Genomic DNA, 20757 nt, shown 5'->3' on the forward strand with positions numbered 1-20757 from the left:
TAACATGATATACACTAATATATAATAATATAATAATCAAAGCATGTTTTGTTTGTCAGTAACACAGACAAACAATGAGAGTATTTGCTGTTCTACTCATCTTCATAACTGAGTTTGGAAAGTTTAGTCACCATTTGTTCAGTTTTATGTTTTTGAAAATTCTTAAATTGTGTGCTAATTATTGTAACTGCCCAGCATCACATCACATGCATCACATTATGATAATTGAAAGGCTTGCCATTTTTTACAGGTTTATTGCTTTATGCTGGTGCTGAGAATGAGGAAGATCAGGGAAGGGATGCCATAGCCCTCGGTCTAGTTGAAGGGACACCAGTGCTCAAGATAAATCTTGGCTCGGGCTTGAAAGAAGTAGCCTCTGCCCAGAAGGTTACCCTCAACCAACCTAACATGGTAGAGGTGGCCCGAAACAAGAATTATAGTAAGTACTTTATCCAAGCTAATATTTACTTTCAAGCTTTCCATGATTTGCAGAAAATCCTCAAACTGCCTAGAACTTTTTGCTGCCTAGAACTTTAACCACAAAAATGTTTTTACTTATTCAGTGCAATCAGAGAGCTCACCAAACTCATCAATTTTAGCTTAAAATTGCTGGGATAAACAAAAAATCTAGTTGCAACATTTCAAATACTTTGATTTTCAGCATTTGATCGGCTTTTCTTTGTTATTTTACCAGATAAAGTTGAAACGATTTCTATATTCTGCTTATCTTGTTTTGCTGTTTAAAAAATAACTCTGCATTCAAACACTAATTTTGCTGAAGCGTTAAGGTATATATAAAGGATTACATAATACATTCAATACATTCAATCAATCATAAAATATTTGCGAACAGCTAGCACAATATTTAGCTAAAATAAAATCTGGAGCCGTACATACAGTCTGACTACACTAACTTGTTCCCATGCTCTCAAATAGTTTAATATACATGTATTAGCATACATTTGATATGATTGTTGCATTATAATTTTGCAATATGAATGCTTAAAACGTTTACATCTGTAGAGATTGGAATTAGTGCCCTTGACATATTCATAGGGAATTCGATAGTGAAAAAGCTTTTTTTGAGGTTTTTTCATTTATCATCTCACTGCAGACTCTCATAACTTCACTACATGAATATAAGTTACTGTGCAGCAAATGAATGGCCAGCACCAATTCTTAAGTTCTGCTTGTCATAACTTGGTCTATTTCACAAGATGTTTCCTGCTGTGTACTCTGACGCTTCATATTTTTCATAGACACTTTAGAACTCAAAAATTTCGTTCACACTATATTTATAGTGTTCAGAACTCTAAAAATTTATCATTTCTCTTCTCAAACGCACTGTCTTATTATCTATTGAGTTGATGTCTTCTATCAAGTTTCGTAAAGAAATTTCTAATTTCATATATTCTAGCTGAAGCAAAGCATTACAGTCAACGTTTAATAGAACAAGTTGATGCTGAGTTCACAGATTGGAGTTGTCATTTTTCGTTTGTTATTGCAGTAAAAATGATGGTGAACGATGAGGTAACCGAGAGCACCTTGGAAGGAAGTTACGTTGGACTGAGTCTTGGGGAAGCTGCGTACGTGAGTGGAGTGCCTGAGGCTGTCAGCGGCGATCAAGTTGGTTTTGGAAAGTCATATCAAGGTAGGTGATGAAGATTGTATTGTGACAGCGCTATTTTAGTCCAGTTTTTGCTTCATTGTGTCACGCTACTAGGTAGGACAGCAGGTGAATAGAATGGTGCATATGACAGGAGACCGCTAGTAGATTGTGTAGCACATATGAGATTGGACAGCAGGTGATGTGAGCAGTATATATAAGTGAGGCAGCATGTGAGTTGAGTAGTTCCCATAAGAGGATTAGCATTTTTACTTTTTTTAGATACCAAATTTATGACCACATTTGAAGTTCGACTTGGAATGTAGCAGCATTGAATATTTTGGCATTTTGAAGCAGCGAGTCACATCTTATTGTTTGATTTAGATGTTTGGTGTTTGAAGGCAGCGATCTCGTGATTATAGTCAATTATAAAATTTGTCACAAACAACACAAACACTGATGTCTAGATGTGGTATTTACTGTTGTAGGAGTTATCAACTCTCTTGAAATACAAGGGAAGCCTGTTCAGTTTGATATGAAGACCGCAATGGATCAGGGTATTTTGCCATCTAACAGTTGCCTGCCAGTACAATGCCAGAATTTTGGTAAGTAGAGATTTTGGCTCAAGAAAATTTTTTCAACAAAGAAGCTGTCTTTGCCATACTATTGAATTGTAAAAAACTTCTATAATAGGCTGCTGCTGTTTGCTGGTGATTATCCCCCTCCCTCAAACCCATCGGTCATTAACTGATAGCTTCTAATAATACAATCATTTTAATACGAAAAAGTAAGGCTGTCTATTCATGTCTATATTGATTATATTCTGGAAACTTCTAAATAGCATCTTCAATAATATCGGTGAGATTGGCTTCGTAAGACTCATGCTCAAAAAGATGCGCTTGGGTTTTTATAGGTGTATGCGTGAGTGCAACCAACATGCAGGGCTATGACTGTATTTGTCCCAAAGGCTATTCTGGTAGTCTGTGCTCCACTGAAGGCATAGACTGCTACCCAGGTTACTGTTTAAATAATGGAGAATGCTTAGATACTGGCACCGGACCCTCTTGTAAGTGTGGACTGGCATATGAAGGGGACAAGTGCGAGACAGGTAATTGAGCATGAAATACACACCAGAAACATCACCATGATCTCTTGTTTAAACAGAAGCTATATAATTCTATTTAAGGTCAGTCACAAGGTTTGACTATAGGATACTCAAGTGTGTGAACTGCTAGAAATTATCGAATTGTGTTGAGATTAATGATTACATTTATATTGCCTTGTTGTGAGCATAGCTCTAGTGCCTGAGCTGTGAATCTCACTGTATTTTTAAAGTATCTAACAAGCTCAAATGTGAACACAAAAATGTGTGACATCAGCAACTCCGTCATACTGCTACTATTGTTATGAGCTTGTGCCTTCTGTGAGCTAGACCTTTTTAGTCATTACTATTGTACAGAGTCCAAGATCGAGACACCTCAGCTTGATGGAGAAGGGTACCTGCGGTACCCCCCACTTGAAGGTGTATCGAGAACTACAACGATCAAGTTGGAAATGAGGGCTGGAGATGAGTCAAATGGACTCCTCGCGTATGCTGGAGAAAATGAGTTTGGAAGTGGAGACTACATGGCATTGCTTATTCGAAATGGGTTTGTTAATAGTACAACATCTGGTTAGATTGTTTTAAGTTTGTTTTGTGAAAACTTTTTTACAGTAGTGATTCTCTCATGTTTTTTTAAGGTCATTAATAAATTTAGTGAAATACCCACTCTAAACTCAAAGACAACCTCTAAGAGTAATCTTCCTTATGGTGACCTTCGACTATCTTTTGTTGGCACGGCATAGGAGTTGTAACTAAGTGAAATGCTCATGACTGTGACACTTTCAGATAAATTTCACTTGTGGCTCTTCTAGGTAATCTGTCATCTACTGACACTTTCAAGTAACTTGTCACCTAATGACACTTTCATCTAGCCCTTCACTGGTAGCACTTTTGAGTAACGTTCCACTTAGTTACATTTGCAAGTAACCTGTCATCAGTTACACTTTCAAGTAAGCTGTCACCTAGTGACACGTTTGTGTAGCCTGTCACTCTGTGAAACTATCTCTGTTATACTTAACTACTCAATATTTTATTAGAATTGCTCATACCACTTCAATTTTTTTATTGGTTGTGTTATTGAGAAAACTTAGTATATGGATTTTCATGTTGCCTAAACACCACTCATTTTGAGATAACTCGTTTTGGTCATAAAGGAATAACTCGCTTCTGATGGACAGACAGGAATATTATTTGTGAAAAATATTTTCATTTAAAAGATACGATATGATATGCTCAACAAATGTTTTTCAGAGCATGTCAGTACCGTTCCATGGTAAAAAGTGAATTTGCTACATGCATAGAACATCTGATAAGAAATTCAATAATGTGCTTATATTATCTTACTTAAACTAAATAGATAACTGATGTAGAAATGCTGCCTCTATAAATGGTCAACAGAGTACCTTGCGGAAATAACAGAGTGCTAGAAGCTCACTGCCATTTAGGACAACTATAAATGCAAACCATAAAAAGCACTCGAGGAAAAATACGATATTGCTTTAGGCTGTTAATCAGTGCATGAAAGTAGCATGTATAATTGTTTGTTTTTAGTTACTGTGAAGCAGGCAGAACATTATTTATCTAGAAACTTAGCTATTGTGACGGCTGCACATTCAATAGCTGCTAATGATCATACTAAATCTGAAAACAGTCAACTGATAGCAAATAAATCAAATATCAAACTTTTAAAAACCATAGTCCTCCATCGACAGGTCAGTTGTGTTTACCTTTGACCTGGGAGAAGGTCCAGCTGTAATAGAGGGCAATGTCAAGGTAGAACCGGGTGTATGGCATGCGGTGGAGGCAGAGCGCACGGAGATGGAGGGCTCACTTATCATCGATGGAGGAGTCGCTGTCAAAGGTACATGATTATATTCCAGTAGCGGACTACTTTAATGCCCTTCCAACAAAAACTTTTAAAAAATCAGCGATATTGATTACTGTTTAGGTGTGAATAGTTGTACATTATTGATTTTATTAAAACTGATGCCGCTCAATTGTATTAAGACAATTTGTGCTGCTAATTATCTCCAAGAAATGCGCTTAATTTTTGGTTACTTGTTCTTCAGTGTTTTTCTGGTAGCTCAAAATATTAAAAAAGTTTCAAAATAACATTTTTTTAGCTTTTAAATAATAATTTGCAAACCATGCTATAGCAAAATATTTAGATTTCCAGAAAATAAATCATTTATGGTCAGCACAAGTTGTAGCTGGAGTAGAATCATAGAATGAATCTTATTACATTTTGCAGTTTAGCTCGTACATAATTGTAACACGATATGGGAATTCAGACTAATCAAATTCTGGGGATAACTTGTATTCAAGTTGGCCTTACGAAGGTGGCTGATGTGCGATCTTACTCTCAGCTGATTTTTAATAAGTTGTTGATGGCGCGCATGTCATACCATGTTAAACATTGCAATTCATAGAATAGAGGCTGTTCAACGGGAATCAACAGAAACCACAAAAAGGAATCAACTGAATTGATTTGCCCTTTAGTACTTGAGGAATGTTCAAATCAATAAAGATCAAGTTTGGTGTCGTAGATAAGATTGATAAAAATGGTTTTAATTGGTGGTTTTTAGCCACTATATTTTCGTCTTTTTTTTTCATGTAACTGTAATGGCATTTTGGTTTTGACAGTTTTTTGGAGACAAAATTGTTTGAACAGAGATGGCTTTTTTCACAAAAACCTTTTTGTTCAAATTGTATTTATTCAGAGTCTTAGTAAATGCTAGTCATGTGACAATTGATGATCTGGTTTACATAGAGGAACCTTGAAGTGTGAGTTTATGATTATTGCTTCAGTTTCGCTTCGGAGTTATCCTCTTTGTTTTACTAGTCAATCAGGTTTCTGTAATTAGACTTTATCGTACTATTTAGCAACACTGTGCCATGACCTTGACACTGTCTTAGTCATTGCTTTGGATCATTTAGAGGTTCTGTTCTTAGCTATTGCATGATTTGCTTTAACTTTTCTATCTGTATGTAGTAAGTTGCACGGCTTTGACTCATTTCACTCATTTTGTAGACTCTGTTCAAAGAGGTAAATATCTTATTTCTTTTATTTTTTTTACATATTGTCTAGTGTATCAGGGATTTGACTAAGGAATTTTCATTTGTTACACAGCGGCATCATACGCTTTGGTTTTTACAGCTGTTATCTCAATATGAAGCTGCTTATCTTTTACCAGTGAAGTGCTATCTAGTCTGCATCATTTGGTTTTTATGCTTGTGTTTTGCCTTATAATGTAATTAATCTATGAATAAAACACAGTTTCATTCGTAAACTTCTGGACGATAAATTTTTATTTTGACCAAAAGTCGATAAGCTCAAGAAAGAGTTTATTTGAAAATGGACTAGCTTTTTGTCATGAAAATCATTTTTTATGATTTATGTATAAAAGTTTACATTTAATTTTAAAAGCTTCTTATCATGCTGTTTATCCGCCGTGATTGTGTAAAAAAAATTTATTTTTGCTCTGAACTGATTCTATTAAAAACATCTGCAAATGGTTTTGAAAGACAATAATGAGAGCTGAAGCTGAAAGGCAAAGAAAATCTTGGACATTGCCATGCGTTTTGTGTGAAGATTGTAGATACTCCACAATGTGATATTAAATTGATGCATTATAGCTATTCTAGTTAGCATAAAATAACCTGAACAATTTTTACCTTTGTACAAGGTGACCAAAATGATTCAGGATTTATGTTAACAAAAATCAAAATTAAATACATTTGCAAATACAAAGAGATTTTCATAACGCCTCAATCTCCAATGCCCTTTTTAAAATCGCATGGCATAGCAAATCAGTTTAGCAAGTTGACATTACAAATCGACCTTGCAAATCAGCGTTACAAATCAACAAGTTCGTGTTAGATTCAATAGTTTGATTCTGCTGCACTATTTGCATTATGCTGATTTAGTATGACGATTCGTTATGCCACAGTTCTAAGAAGATTTTTGGAGAGGGGCACTGTGAGACTCTCTTTGCATATTTATAGAATATTTTCATATTAAAGATGTTTAGTAAAAAGTAGTATTGATTATTGATTATAATCAATATTATATAATCAATGACATATTTCCTCAAAATGCGGGTATTAAAAACTAAGTTTAACTAACAAAATTTTTAAATAGTTGGAAATGAAGTTGATGATAGTAGTTGCATTTGTTTGTTGGAGAATCGACAACTGCATATCTTAACGGTCAGGTAATATTTATTTACAACTTGACAAACTTTTAGACAATGCTTAGATATGTTTCTATTTTAAAATATTATAAAATCTTATCGGAGAAAAAGCATCAAACTACACCTATAATATCCTATATTGTGGTCTGTATTGTTAAATGAGCCAGTCGGAGGGCTTTTGTATCACTTAACCTACATTTAAATTTTACGTTTAAATTTTTTTTGGAAAAATATGAATCACACTAAATTAAATAAATAATTTAAGAATGCATGTCTTAATAAATTGGTACTCTACTAGCTTTAATTTTATTTTTGTTTCGCTGTCTAAATTTAAATAGTGAAAATAACGTAAAAGCAAAAACACTTGTTGCTGGTCGAAAGAGAAGCACTTATATAAAATACATACCCCAGAGTGTTTGCTGCTGCGTCGCTCAGCTGTTACTAATCCTTGATATCTGATACTGGAAGTCTTCCCGTAACCATTCGGCACAAGGTTAAGCCTAATCATTTGTGTGCTAGCTTGCTTGAACACTCACAACATGAGCTGTTACTTTTCAGGCAAGCTTGATTGATTTTACAGATTTGTCAGACTGTGTCTCAATTCTATCAAATGATGATTTCCTGAGCCTATCGTTGTTTTATGTTTGTGTGCATTTTCCACAGACTTTTGTGCTCTCTTCCCCTGTTACTTACCTATGTATTGATTTTGTGACCTGTATATTGACCTGGTGACCTATACATTGACCTTGTCACTAATGCTCTGCACAGGAAATAACCAAACGAAGCCAACAGGTACTAGCTACCCTCCCATATCTTAGCACTCTAAGAGTGCATTCCGCAAAATTGCTAGAATGTGTGCTTTTGTGATGGGAACTAAGGGTATCACTGAGGCAGCTCTGGAATTCTTTGTCTCAGGGCTATCTGCAGATCAAGCTTTACCTAAAAGGCTAATCAAAATCCTTGAACCGTCTTCTTGGGCAACAGCTTTTCTGCTTTCTGTTTGAACCTATTCGCTGAGTCTTTCATCCATATATCGGAAAAATATGCTCTCAAGTTAGCAGTACAGATAAAAATAAATCAAACTTTTGTTGTTGCAAAAGAACCAAAATTACTCCAGTCAACAAATATATGTATCTGTTGCCAATATTGGTAAAATGATTACATCAAAAATGAAATTTAGTACACTTTCAGAGTGCTTGTGAGCTCCTGAATTTACCTTGAGTTGGTGGCAGTTATTCTTTTTGATATGTTTGCAGTTGTCTGATCATGTAAGAATTCATCTCTGATTGACCTTCCCATGTACATGTATCATAAAAAATTCATGGTTACTCGATTACTAAATTTTTGACTTGCAAGTAACTTTTGGCTTGTGCAAACCCTTGTAGAAGTATAAAGTCTAGCTACAATTTTATTTGCATATCAAAATTTCAAAGTGGTATGAGTTGTCCTTACCTTGCACGCTGTTGTAAAGCCATATGATGTTTATTTTAGGTTGCATTAGCAGCTTGCATGGCAGCTTTTTAGTTTTCCTGCTTACTGTATTCTATGGCTTTTAGCAAGTACAACAACCACGACTGAAGAACCAAGAGGTTGGTTCTGGATTCCTAGAGCGAACAATGCAGAAGACGTGCCTGATGAAGGTATTCAAAATAAGGTTATGATAACTCCTATGGAATAGGTATCATAGACATAGTATCATAAGTATATGGTCATATTGTTACTGCTGTGTAACAAAGATATACCATACGGAAGTAACAGTATTATAAAAATACATGCACAACCAGGAGCTTGCCAAGCAGTTGAGATACTACATAAGCTATACATGCCATAGAGCTACTATAAGTAGATCATACCATTGAGCCCTCCTTGTATGTATGATGTTTATGACACTATAAAGGTCCTATAGGAAATTACTTACAACTTAGAACTGTAATAAAGGGTTTAAAATGCCTTAAAGCTGGGTGTACAAATACATAGAGTTGTTACAAAGTTATGCGGCACAAAAAGTAATACATGTATAATATAGGTCAACTCAAGTGATGTTGTACCATAAAGCTACTGAACATATGTTAAACCATAGAGCTACTAATAGTATGTTGTACAGTAAAGTTACACCGTAATGTTATATTATAGAGCTATTGAAGCTATGCTGTAACACATGAGTAATAGGTGATTATAATTGCACCATAGAGCTACAAAAAGTATTTGATACAGCGGTACCATAGAGCTATTAATGGTATGCTGTACCATGGAACTGCTACAAATATTTTGTAATGTAGAGCTGCTAAGGATATGGTGTAGCCTATCATAATTTTCATGCATTTGTCACTTGTTCAAAAATTATAGTCTGTTTGAGCTATAGATATAGTAAATCCTAGATATGCGAATAATGAAGAGAAGTGAGGCGTATAAATAGCACGGCGCAACGTCATGGAGATGTGTAGAGTGCATCAGCTGATCTATGTACTCGTTTTGACTTAACACTAAAAACTGCACAATTTTTCTATAGTTTGTGCATCTAAGACTGCACATTTTATGGAAAATATTTACAACTGACTTGGGATGAGAAAGATAAAAAACTTACACACATGGTATCGGATAATACCAATGGTTTAGAAGCTTCTATATCATTGATAATACAAAGAGTGACCAAATAGAAATTCTAATCTTTTTTCTAATATTGAGATACGTGTGACAGCAGGCTGTTTAGGTCTACCACCAAGTCAGCAGTTTGTGGTTGAGGGTGTAGGTGTGTCCTGATTGTCAGAAGCTGCAGGTTTCTCATCATCATGAATAGTAGTATCAACAGGTGTATCTTCAGGGTCAGGTATCATGGTGCTGGCCGCAGTCTGAGATTTTCCTCTATGTTTCGGCAGGCTTTCTGTTCTAATGGTCGATGTCCGTCTTTTCACAGCATTTGGCAGAAGGTAGATTAGATAGGCTGTAAATATTGTAGGTATCACGTCCGATTATAGCATTGGTTTTTTCCTATACCTGGTGGAACTTTGTAGCAGTCTTTCTCAAAATGTTCACTGCATAATACAGAGCTTGATATTGGGGTCCAGTCCTGTCTTCGCACCGCCTTTACCTAAGCACTACAGGTTTCAGCTTGTTTCTCGTTTGAAAACCCGTCAAATGCCAGATCTGGGCATTTTTCAGGACTGTTTGATCATCCATAGGCTCATCACCAGCTGCGACTAGACTTTTTTTTAGCCTAAACATTAACAATACATACATGTTCTAGAATGAATATCATTACATTACTTGGAATGAGACAAAAAAGGCATTTATTCAATCACGCCAAGCTAGATTACAAACCTATCAGCTGAAAGACAAGTTTGTTAACATGTTGTTGTAATCAGTCTAAACATTCTTTCTTTTGATAGTCCCAAGCATTCACTTCACTTTCAGTTCAGAATAATCATAGAAAGGTATATTCGTCGTTATGAGACCATGAAGAGACAAGTAAATTCAGTTGAGTTGGTAGTTAGTTTGTTTCCAGTAGTTTCTTACAACGTGAACCAATGATATAGTGCATGTGCAGAGTTTAGGTTTATTAAGTATTTAAAGTTTTTATTGTGGGTTCACATACCTGGGGTGTTGTAGTCTCCTCTGCTAACATTTCACCAAAAATTTGGTCTTATTGTAATGTTTATGACTTACAAACTAGTATGATAAGCATGTATTCACTACTAAACTCATTGCTTAATTGAAGGCTCTGATGCTGTGATGCACATCACTGCGATGTAACTTCATGAAAACAACAGTTCCCAGCCAATTATATGCCTCACTTTTGCTCTATTATAATGATTGCTATTCGCCAATCTAGGATTTATTATATTTATGGTTTGAACTTGCTATGAAATAAAGATAACGCAAAAGTTAACATCGAACATTTGTTCATAAAAAAAAAGCTTCAAAACTGTAGTTACACAGAAATTAGTTTATAACTTGACTCTAGTGGTAACCAAGTTTTGCTGTTAGTATGTTCATGGCATCTTATTTACTTGTAAGTTTATAAAAGGGATAGTTTTGGGTGATAGTTCAAAAGTAGAATAACTTGCTGGGCAAGATTTATAAGAAAATTTTTTGTAGCAATATGTGAGTTTGTGGAGAAAAAATAACTATTTTCTGAGTCATTCACAGCCACTTCTTGGCACATGCCAAAACTTATTGTAGAACAGCATAGAACGCAGGCAGTTCAATGTAAATATTCCACTAGCTTCGACTCCTTTCCTTCGCTCATGCATGCTTGCCATGCCTCTGTAGACTTCGATACCCATTTGCTGTTGTTATGCTCTCTTAGAATAGTTTCCATCCTCATTTGCTATTCTGCTGATGCAACATTTCCTAAAGTTAACCGTTGTATATTTAACATATGCATGTTGTTCTATATTTTGTACACAGATATCTTACTATAGCACTAATTCTTAAAGATGGGCTTGCCCAAAGTTTGAGTAGATTTTATCAGAAAGTATCTGTAATTTTCTGTCATTTGTGATTGTTTTTGATGTTTGAGGTGATCTGATTGCCACGATGTTTCAAAATTAAAATCGATAAAACTTTATCACAGTTAGAAAGCTAAAAAAAAAGCGTTTGAAATGACGTCACTAGTTGTGATGGTTGCGATAGTTGATATCAGATATTGAATTGAAGTTGCAGAGTCACGCGTCTCTAATCTGTCAGTTTCTTTGCAACTATAGATGTCATAATCACACTTTCAATTGGTCTGAGCGTTTTAACCGCGATCAAGTTTTATTGATTTTAATCTTAAAACATATTGCCATTCAGTTTACTTCAAATATCAAAACAATCACAAGTGACTTAAAATAACAATAATTTCTGATAAAATCTACACAAATTTCGTGTAAGTTTATTTTTAACCGTTAAGTTTAACCGTTAAGTTTAACCGTTAAGTTTAACCGTTAAGTTTAACAGTTAGCACTCATAAGCGTTCAAATATGCGATATAATACATGTTCGTGCCTGTTTGAATTTGAAGAGCCTTCAAGTGGCTCCAATGTTGGACTGGATGTCAAGACTCCGCTGTTCCTAGGAGGTGTATCTGCTGACTACAGCTTGCCTGGAACTCTTAATGTCTCTGGCTTCACCGGCTGCATCAGAAAGGTGAGTTGAAGTTAACCTGTTTAGGGCAATAACTGTAGGATATTCAAGACTGACCAGCTGTTCAGGGAACAAGTGTATAGTAGAGTTAACAAATATAGAGAGCATGCGACAACTATGCTAGTTAATATAGTCGTCCATGTCACCTGCTGCATCTGTCATAGCACGAATAGCAGTACCAACTTATGCTAATAACAATTGATTAATATTGGTTCATATTTGCCTCGTTGCCAAATGTAGTTCAAATGTAGTTGCCTTGTAGTTCTAATCCTGTGCAAAGCGCCATGGACGTTTCTAAAAATATTTTATTATAACTGGACGCACGTAGAACAAATGGCCTACAGACAAACAATGAAATTTATATACATGTATGTATAGACGTGACGGGTACAGGCTGCTTATCAGTGGTAATAATAGTCAAAAAATCATTGAACTATCTTAATAGCGCTTACTTCTTTAATTCTAAGAGTTAACAAGTTCTATATCGTAACTATAAAGCGCTGATGGATTTTGAGAATGTAGACATTGTTCGCTCTTTACTACTGAATTACTGATTAATCAATTATTTAGGTCTGGCAGCGGTAGTTTTTAGGTTTCTGGGTGCAACTGATGCTTCTCTTATCTGCGTTGACTAACCTTGGTGTGCAATTGTAGATGGAGGTTGGAAGTATCGCGCTCGACCTGATTGCTGACAGCACAGACTATGGCAATATCTCATCCTGCCCAGATCTATCTATTATGAATGATGATCCTTGCCAAAAATTACCTTGTTTGAATTATGGCACTTGTCTCTCGGTGTCCACCAGCGAATTTACCTGCGTCTGTCCTAAAGGTTACATGGGTGAGTCGAGCTATTTTATTGGCAATTTTGAAAACTAGATGAAGGCTACCAGTTGTAAAAAGCTAATTAAGTTAATATACTCAAATGGTTGTTGTGTACGTGAATGTCTTGCTACGTTTTTTTTGTAAACTTGTTCCCACTTAAGGGCTAATGTTCAAGAAAAGCTGTTCACTTAGCAGATTTTAGAAAGCCACGCCTACAAAGTTACATTGGCCTACTTTGAGGCTCGGACAAATGAGTGTGAATCTAGTTATGGCATTATGTTGCGTTGAAAAAAATTGTGATCATGCGATTGCGGGTGCAGCCTGATAACAAATTTAAGCCTATGCTCTTATGCATAAGCGTAACAGTTTATTTTATTATACATGCAAGAAAATACATTAATCTCTATGCACTCAATTCGTCTAATAAAAATCGATTTCTCTGCACAAACGGACAAGAGAGCTCAACGTGGTGACCTCACGCAAACACACAAAGCGAATGTTCATAGCCATGAATTTTATAGTACTTTTTTATTTTATTTGCTGCTCGTCTTTCTAAGTAATCACGGTAAGCTTCAGGTAAGAAGGGAAAGCTTACTTCCTCTCGTAAAAAGCTTCAGTTAGCTGGTGTCACATTTTTAATGAATAGCTATGCCAAATATGATACAAATATTTAGCATAAAGAAGAATCGCGTGGCAATGGCGTGTACTGTTATTATCACCACTTTAAAATGACACCTACACATGCTACATATTAGGTAATAGTTGGTGTGTAAGCGGTCATTGGCTTTTCTGCTGATTGTAATAGTTATTCTTCTATCATTGCCAGTTTATACAGTGAGAATCTGGCATGTGTTGACAGGTGAGTTTTGTGCTGAGAAAAGGACCGCATGTAGTGTGGACAAACCTTGCAAAAATGGAGGACTATGTGAACCTGTAGGGGCAGACGATTTCAAGTGCCGATGTTTAGTTGGATGGACTGGAGAAACCTGTGATACAAGTGAGTGAAGTTTATCGTACTATTGGAAGCAATGAATTAAATTGGATGACAAACGGTTTACATATAACATATTTACATATAACATATGTTTTCAGTTGTTTTTCGATCTGCTGCACTGATCGCAATGTCAGCGATATTAGCTGGATTTTGCGTGACCTTCCTGCATGTATACTAATTAAGCCCTGCCTTGTTTTATCTTTTTTCGATTTATTTATATGTTACCCACATTCCTTGCTGAGTCACTTGGTTCTAACTGGTGATACAATATATTAGGTAGGCTATTATGGTTCAGACTAGCTGTCTTGTAATACTTTCATTCAGGTTACCTACTATCAGTTATTTTGCTGTCGTTTGATTTATCAATTTTTTCTTTTCGCTTCTCAAACTAACTCATCTGGGATTCAAATCATTTAAACTCTGAATGAAGTTGTCTCCTCATGTACTCAAATGCTCTCAAACACAGAAACCTTATAATCTTTCAATTACTATTGGAATATAGTAAGTTTGTTATTGCAGTCTTTGTGTTCATCTAACAGAAACATTTACCTATATTTTATTATTGCGCATTTTCTGTCTAACAATTAAAATAAAAATGTTTTTTATGTATTTGGAAAGCAGATAATTTTGTTCATACAAAAATTCTGTCTCGCGATGCTATAGCTTCACACCATTAACTTCACCTCTAATAACTGACAAAGTAATTTTAATAAATTTTCTCTTGGCACTTTTTGGTTGTTATGAATTTCATTGTTTAATTAGTCATATAATCAAATATCAAGGTAACTTATTAATTCAAAACTTTCATAGACTAACAATTGCTCTTATTAGTTGTAATATCAAAAACTGAACCACTCAGCTAAGCTGCTAAATATTTTAAAAGATATTTGAAATATTTTTAGTAATCAGCAAAAACTTTACCAGTCTTTTCACATTCATATCCATATTTAGCAAACATGTTGAAATGTTGGTTTTAAATGTAGCTCTGTAATTACGACACGGGGCAGACAACTCCTCAGGTTTACATGGTAAAGTGAGACGGGCTGAATTGGGATTTGACAAAATCTTTATATGGCTATGATAATGAAGTAATAGCATGCAGCATGTTTGTAGCGTAGAAAGTCCCATTGTTATTGGTTGTGTGCATGTCTGCATCTCTTCCAGGTGAGGCTAGCCAAGATTTAGCGTATGCTAACGGGGTGAAAGACAGCGTGGCTTTGCCACAATTCAGTCCTGACGATTTCTCAATTTCCTCTAGTTTATTGAGCAAAGCCGCTGACTCTTCTGCAGTCAGTGGCAGCAGTAGGTCAAGTTTCGGTAGTCCAAGGTTTGGTGACGCCACCAGACCGAATGATTACTTCAAACAACTCTTCCAGAGGCTGAAGGGGGCTCGAGGTATTGTCCCTTTTATTAATATTGTGTTTTACGTCAACAGCACTGACCAGATAAAGTGGTGTCAGATTCAGGGTGTTGGCAACTACTTGGGTTACTTTAAATTATGTCTATGTGTTTGTGGAGAGGGCAATTATAGATAATAGACATATGAAGAGATTTGTAAGCAATATTGATATGCCCTTAGTTGTATAGGTTTAAGGTTACATTAACACTCAATCTATTTGTAGAACGTATATGTTTATACATAGTGTAGATCCAGACTCTCTTTTCGAAGCTGATCTATGTGCAGGTGCTTGTATTTTCTCTTCGTAATTTAAGTAGGAAAAATAATTGTTTAACTAATGAGTAAAAACGTTCCGGCCATAGTTCACAGCTTCAATATAAACTTGATAGCTCCAATGGGACTTACATGGGGGCCAAAAGATGCTTCCACTCTTCAGTGTGCCAAAAAATTTTAGACGACAAAATATTTTAACCATAATATTCAGAGTGATGCTGAACAGCTTAAAATGTAAATTACTTTGATTACTCAAATTTGAGAAATACATTTTAGTTGGATATTTATTATGACTTGTTTGAGTTTCAGCCAGCTGAGTGACTTTTAGAAAACCTGTTTGATAAAATTGATTAGTTTTATCATGTGTATCAGCTTAGAAAAGACAATAAATGTTAAAGAGGGTAGTTTATAGTTAGACAGCGAACACTTCAATTACCACACACATAAATAAATGCTGTCGGTGTCTATAACTCTATTATGACCCTATTTATCTTTACTGTTACTGCTAGGATGTTCAGGTAGTACTGGTATTCCCGGTTTGAACTGGCAGTAATGCTATTGTCAGGCAGCGCTTGTACTACCATTATTAAGTAGAATTAGTGGTATGAATTTGAAAAAGTAATTTTGGTAGTGGTGGTATTCTCAGATAGCAGCTGAAAGCAAGGATTGTATTAAGTAGCCTTGGGAGTATCGATATAATTAGGTAACACTGTTAGTATTGATATTACCAGGTAACACTGGTATTACTTGTATTCTCGAGTGCTTCATAACAGCTAAGAAATAGTTGTGTTGCTATAGGCTACCAAATGAGCGCTGAGTGTACACCGGGGTATAACCTACCTTTAGTTCTTAGTCTTTTTTCACAGTTGATGTTTTCCTCAAGTAACTGATACACATGATAAAAATTATGCTTGCAAATACATTAAACTTTGCTATTGACTATTAATGCATTACAACAGTGATAGAATTCATATTTATGTTTAAATAGGAGAAATCGGTTTGTTAAAGAGAAAGTGAAACTGAACTCAATTTGCTTTGATTGATTGTTTTGACCCAACAAGCTTTTGCAAGTTGAACTAGCTTAAACTAGAGGGGTGGAGATATTTGGGCACATTTTAGTGAGTAAACAATAAAGATTTTCAAAGTTTATCGTCTGATCAAAGTTTTGGTGAAATTGACTATTTGCTAACTATTTGTCTGACTATTTGCTAATGTGCATGTAGCGTAACTCTAAACTAACATTCATCAAGCTGCTTTGGTTTGAGAAACTTTGATCACTTAGGAACCACCTTCATATAGAGTGTGAGTTAATTTAGCCCCAGATCAGGCAACATATCTTATGCCAGAGTTTAAGAGTTTGTATAGTATCAATTAAGGAAGTGTGTAGACTAACGCCCTGCAAAGTTAACTTTAAATGTTTTATGTTAGCCTCGCTTGTACCTTTCTCCCTTCTACTTTTCCTTTTTGGATTAGTTGCATGGTCAACAGGTGCAACATATTTGTTCACAGTTAAGAAAGGAATGGTATAGTTTACTAACAGTGATGTTAGACACCTGCATTGTATTTCTTTCTCATCTGAAAAATTATTTTTATTCTTTATTTATATGATCTGTTCTGCATGCTCTATTAAAACCAATTTTGTACTTCTATGCATTCAAGGAAACTCATGTTTGTCACCTAAAGGTATTTCTTTATTTGATACATGCAAATTTTCACTAAACATGCATTCTGTTTTTGGAGCTATCAGATGTTGGTGACACTTGCAATTTAAACTCAACTTCTTATTCATTCTCCTGTGTTTAAAATAAAAATATTCTGTTTTTTCTGAATAATAGATGATTTCCCCCCAATTATCTCACAGTTATTGTAACTCAGCAAAGTAATGCTGGCAGTTATCAATCAATTCATGTCGTCTTGTAAGCTGTCTAAAAATGCCTAATGAAGTTTTACCAATTATTTAGAAGATGGCAAATAAAGCAGATTCAAATTTTTTGTATCGTTTCGGTAAAAATAGCTGCAAGGCACCACTTGGTAAGCGTAGGATGTGAGCTTTATAAATATATCAAACATGTATAATATATATATATATACATGTATATATAATGTATATATATAAGGTATAATATATATAATGTATATATATAATGTATATACATAATGTATAATATATATAATGTGTATATATAATATATAGTGTATATATAATGTATAATATATATAATGTATAATGTATATATATAATATATAATGTATATAATGTATAATATATATAATGTATAATATATAATTTATAATGCATAATATATATAATGTATAGTATATATAATGTATAATATATAATTTATAATGTATATACATAATGTATAATATATATAACTTACAATGTATATATATAATATATATGTATATATATAATGTATAATATATACAATGTATAATGTATATATATAATATATAACATATATATATAATGTATATATCATATTATGATTTACTCTCGTGACTGGAGAGTTTAGTGATTTTCACTTTTGTTTGTTCAGAAAATTTTCATCTTGATATCTGTCTCATTTGTGCTTTTCCAAGCTTCAAATTCCTAAAGGGCACATATCAACTGCTACAAAAAAATTATTTTCTGTGTACGAGGTGTAGATGTGTAACCATCACAAGAGCGGGTGAACTAAATGGCATGTGAATCCTGTGTCAACAACCAATGTTATTATAATACAGTTAGGTTTCAGGGTCAAGGTCACATATGATGGTGCTTTGCTTATATTGCTTACATCTTTAAAATGAATTTTTTGGTTGCCTGTCAATTTATTTATCTGTTTTTGTTGTTTAGGAATAACTCCAATGTCATTGGCCTGCTGTTAACTATTTGGTTAAAGGTTTTGCAATGTTTGCATATTTATATTAGAAAGCAATTTAGATAACACATCTTTCAAAGACTGGATCTTCAGAGGATATTTTTACATGATTTTGTGTACTCTAATATATACAGTAGTTATACTTGGTACCTTTTACTGTTGTTTCTGCCACGTGCTTCTTTGACAAGTTGAGCCTTTCAGCTGATTTCACTAATCTGCTTCACCTTAGTTCTAAACCAACTACATTTTGTATTCTTGCAGACAAAACAATATTATCAGGAAAGAAGGCTTGCTTTAGTGGCACTGGCTACCTTGAGTTACCTCGTCAGATCTTGCCCAGCAGCTCTCCAGAGATGAAGGTGCAGCTGACAGTGGCAACGAGAAGCAAGGAAGGGCTTCTCTATTGGCAAGGTCAGCAGTCAGCGCTGAGTGGTGCTGGTAGAGACTTCTTTGGTATCGGCCTTGTCAACGGATACGTGAAATTCAGGTACAAGGCTTTGTATACTACCCTGTTTGTTTTGGTCAGTGCACATTTTTAAACTATAAACCATAAGGTCTTTAGTACGCAGTCTAACTGCACTGAACCAGGGTGATAATCCCTACACAGTCTGACCACGCTACGAATAATCAGCATGGTTTACGAGCTACCAACTAGCAAATACTTGATCAACCTAGTAGTAAGGGCTATTTTCAATGGCAGATCAACAGTTAGATGTTAAGAGCCACATTATTTTTTATATTATATTATTATTATAATTCTACTGTGATGATGCTTTTACTATAAACATTAAGCATCTTGTCTGTGCGCCAGGGTTTGTCTTCTGTTGTAATAAAGTAGTGTAACTACTGCATGTAATGCATAGACCTTTTAACTATATTATATTAGTATATATATATTAGTATAGTTGATAGGTCTATGATGTAATACCAACAATCGTTAACCTTCAGTCTTACTGATATACATAAATCAAAACTGATAGCGCATGCCAAAAAAACTGTTTTGTTAGAAATGAGAAAATTGATTGTTGATGGGCATTTACCCATTTTTGCCTACTCAAAGTAGCCAACTTTCTCATATGGCATGGCATACCGAGTCGCATGCGCCACGCCGACACGACGGGCCAAAACTTTTTGTGTGATAGAGGTTTGCAGATTATTAAGCAAATTTGTTGGTCAAATGAGTCTATAGACCCCTGTGCAAAGCTGTTGGTTATCTGACCAGTAGAATCTCAACTGACAGCAGTTTGCGTATAAAATAATAATTATATATTTTATTAAACAAATTTTAATTTCCAAAGAAGTATTTGATAGCTGTAACATATGTGAATGTGCTAACCACATAGCACTGATTTGCTAAAGTTTCTGTGGGAAATGTTGCTTTCATGATCTTCCACTTTTGATCATTAGAAGGTATTGTAGTCTAGTTCTGACTAAGCACTTGGAAAAAACATTGCTAAATACTCATAGAGGTTACTAGCTATCTGCCACTATTTTCAGATAGCTGCGCGTATTTAACTATCTCAATTGATTGACAGGTTCTGTTTATTTTGCCAGTTTTGAGTTGGGAGGAGGACCTGCTGTAATCATGTCGACCATCAGGGTAAATGATGGAAGCAGTCATGTGATCGAAGCAAAAAGAAATGGGCAGCAAGGATTGCTGATTGTAGATGGACTGCCCAAGGTAATCGGGTCTTCGAGCGGACCTTTGAAGCACCTAAATGGCAATGGGAACATCTATATTGGTAAGCTGGTATGATCTTTCCTACCTGTCAATGTTTAACATATCTTATTTTAATCACCAGTAGTCATCTGGTGGTTATGCGCTTGTTTTGTCAGCAAGAATCTCTGGCTAAAGACTGGTTAGTGCTTACAGTGAAATAGATTCTGCCTCCCCCTTGAAATCACCATTGTAAATTTTGCTGTCAGATGCCTGTCCAGTTTTATGCGGTGTAAGCAATGTGGACTTGACTGGCCACTGAATAAATATATAATTTTTAGCTGAGTTGAATAGCAGTAGAGAAAATAGATCATTACTTTATTACAAACAATAATCCATGATGAGGTTAGAAAATTCAAAACCAGGAGTTGTCTTCTTTTTTGTTCCAATCGTAAGACAAAAGCAAACAATTTGTAATGTTGTATTTTAGTGTAGCTTGAGGAACTCGTGTAAATCCTTATTCATATCAATTTTGTAACAAGCATTTAGTTCGACCTCTCGCCAAACAGGTCGTATATCTTAATATTGTCAAACTGTTTTACAAACCTTACCGTAGTTACTACTTTGTACAGAGGGAATAACAGCCTGAGATTAATAACTTACTTGTATATGTCTTCTGATGATATGACCCAATTAGTCAGCAATGAGGAGTTATCCCGAT

The 20757-nt window shown here is 34.9% G+C and overlaps 1 protein-coding gene across 1 annotated transcript in view; it reads left to right on the forward strand.

The window, feature by feature from the left end:
* LOC137405216 (basement membrane-specific heparan sulfate proteoglycan core protein-like) overlaps positions 1-20757 on the forward strand; it is a 98410-nt gene that overhangs the window by 75221 nt on the left and 2432 nt on the right. Inside the window, exons 52-65 of the mRNA XM_068091444.1 lie at positions 251-439; positions 1508-1651; positions 2095-2211; positions 2520-2714; positions 3066-3255; positions 4421-4569; positions 5740-5754; positions 8458-8541; positions 11903-12027; positions 12679-12865; positions 13709-13846; positions 15008-15238; positions 18641-18866; positions 19934-20121. Coding sequence (XP_067947545.1) covers positions 251-439; positions 1508-1651; positions 2095-2211; positions 2520-2714; positions 3066-3255; positions 4421-4569; positions 5740-5754; positions 8458-8541; positions 11903-12027; positions 12679-12865; positions 13709-13846; positions 15008-15238; positions 18641-18866; positions 19934-20121 — 2178 coding nt within the window. The remainder of the gene's footprint in view (positions 1-250; positions 440-1507; positions 1652-2094; positions 2212-2519; positions 2715-3065; positions 3256-4420; positions 4570-5739; positions 5755-8457; positions 8542-11902; positions 12028-12678; positions 12866-13708; positions 13847-15007; positions 15239-18640; positions 18867-19933; positions 20122-20757) is intronic.

Source organism: Watersipora subatra, chromosome 9, assembly GCF_963576615.1.
Source record: "Watersipora subatra chromosome 9, tzWatSuba1.1, whole genome shotgun sequence".
In the NCBI taxonomy this organism is placed as follows: Eukaryota; Metazoa; Bryozoa; class Gymnolaemata; order Cheilostomatida; family Watersiporidae; genus Watersipora; species Watersipora subatra.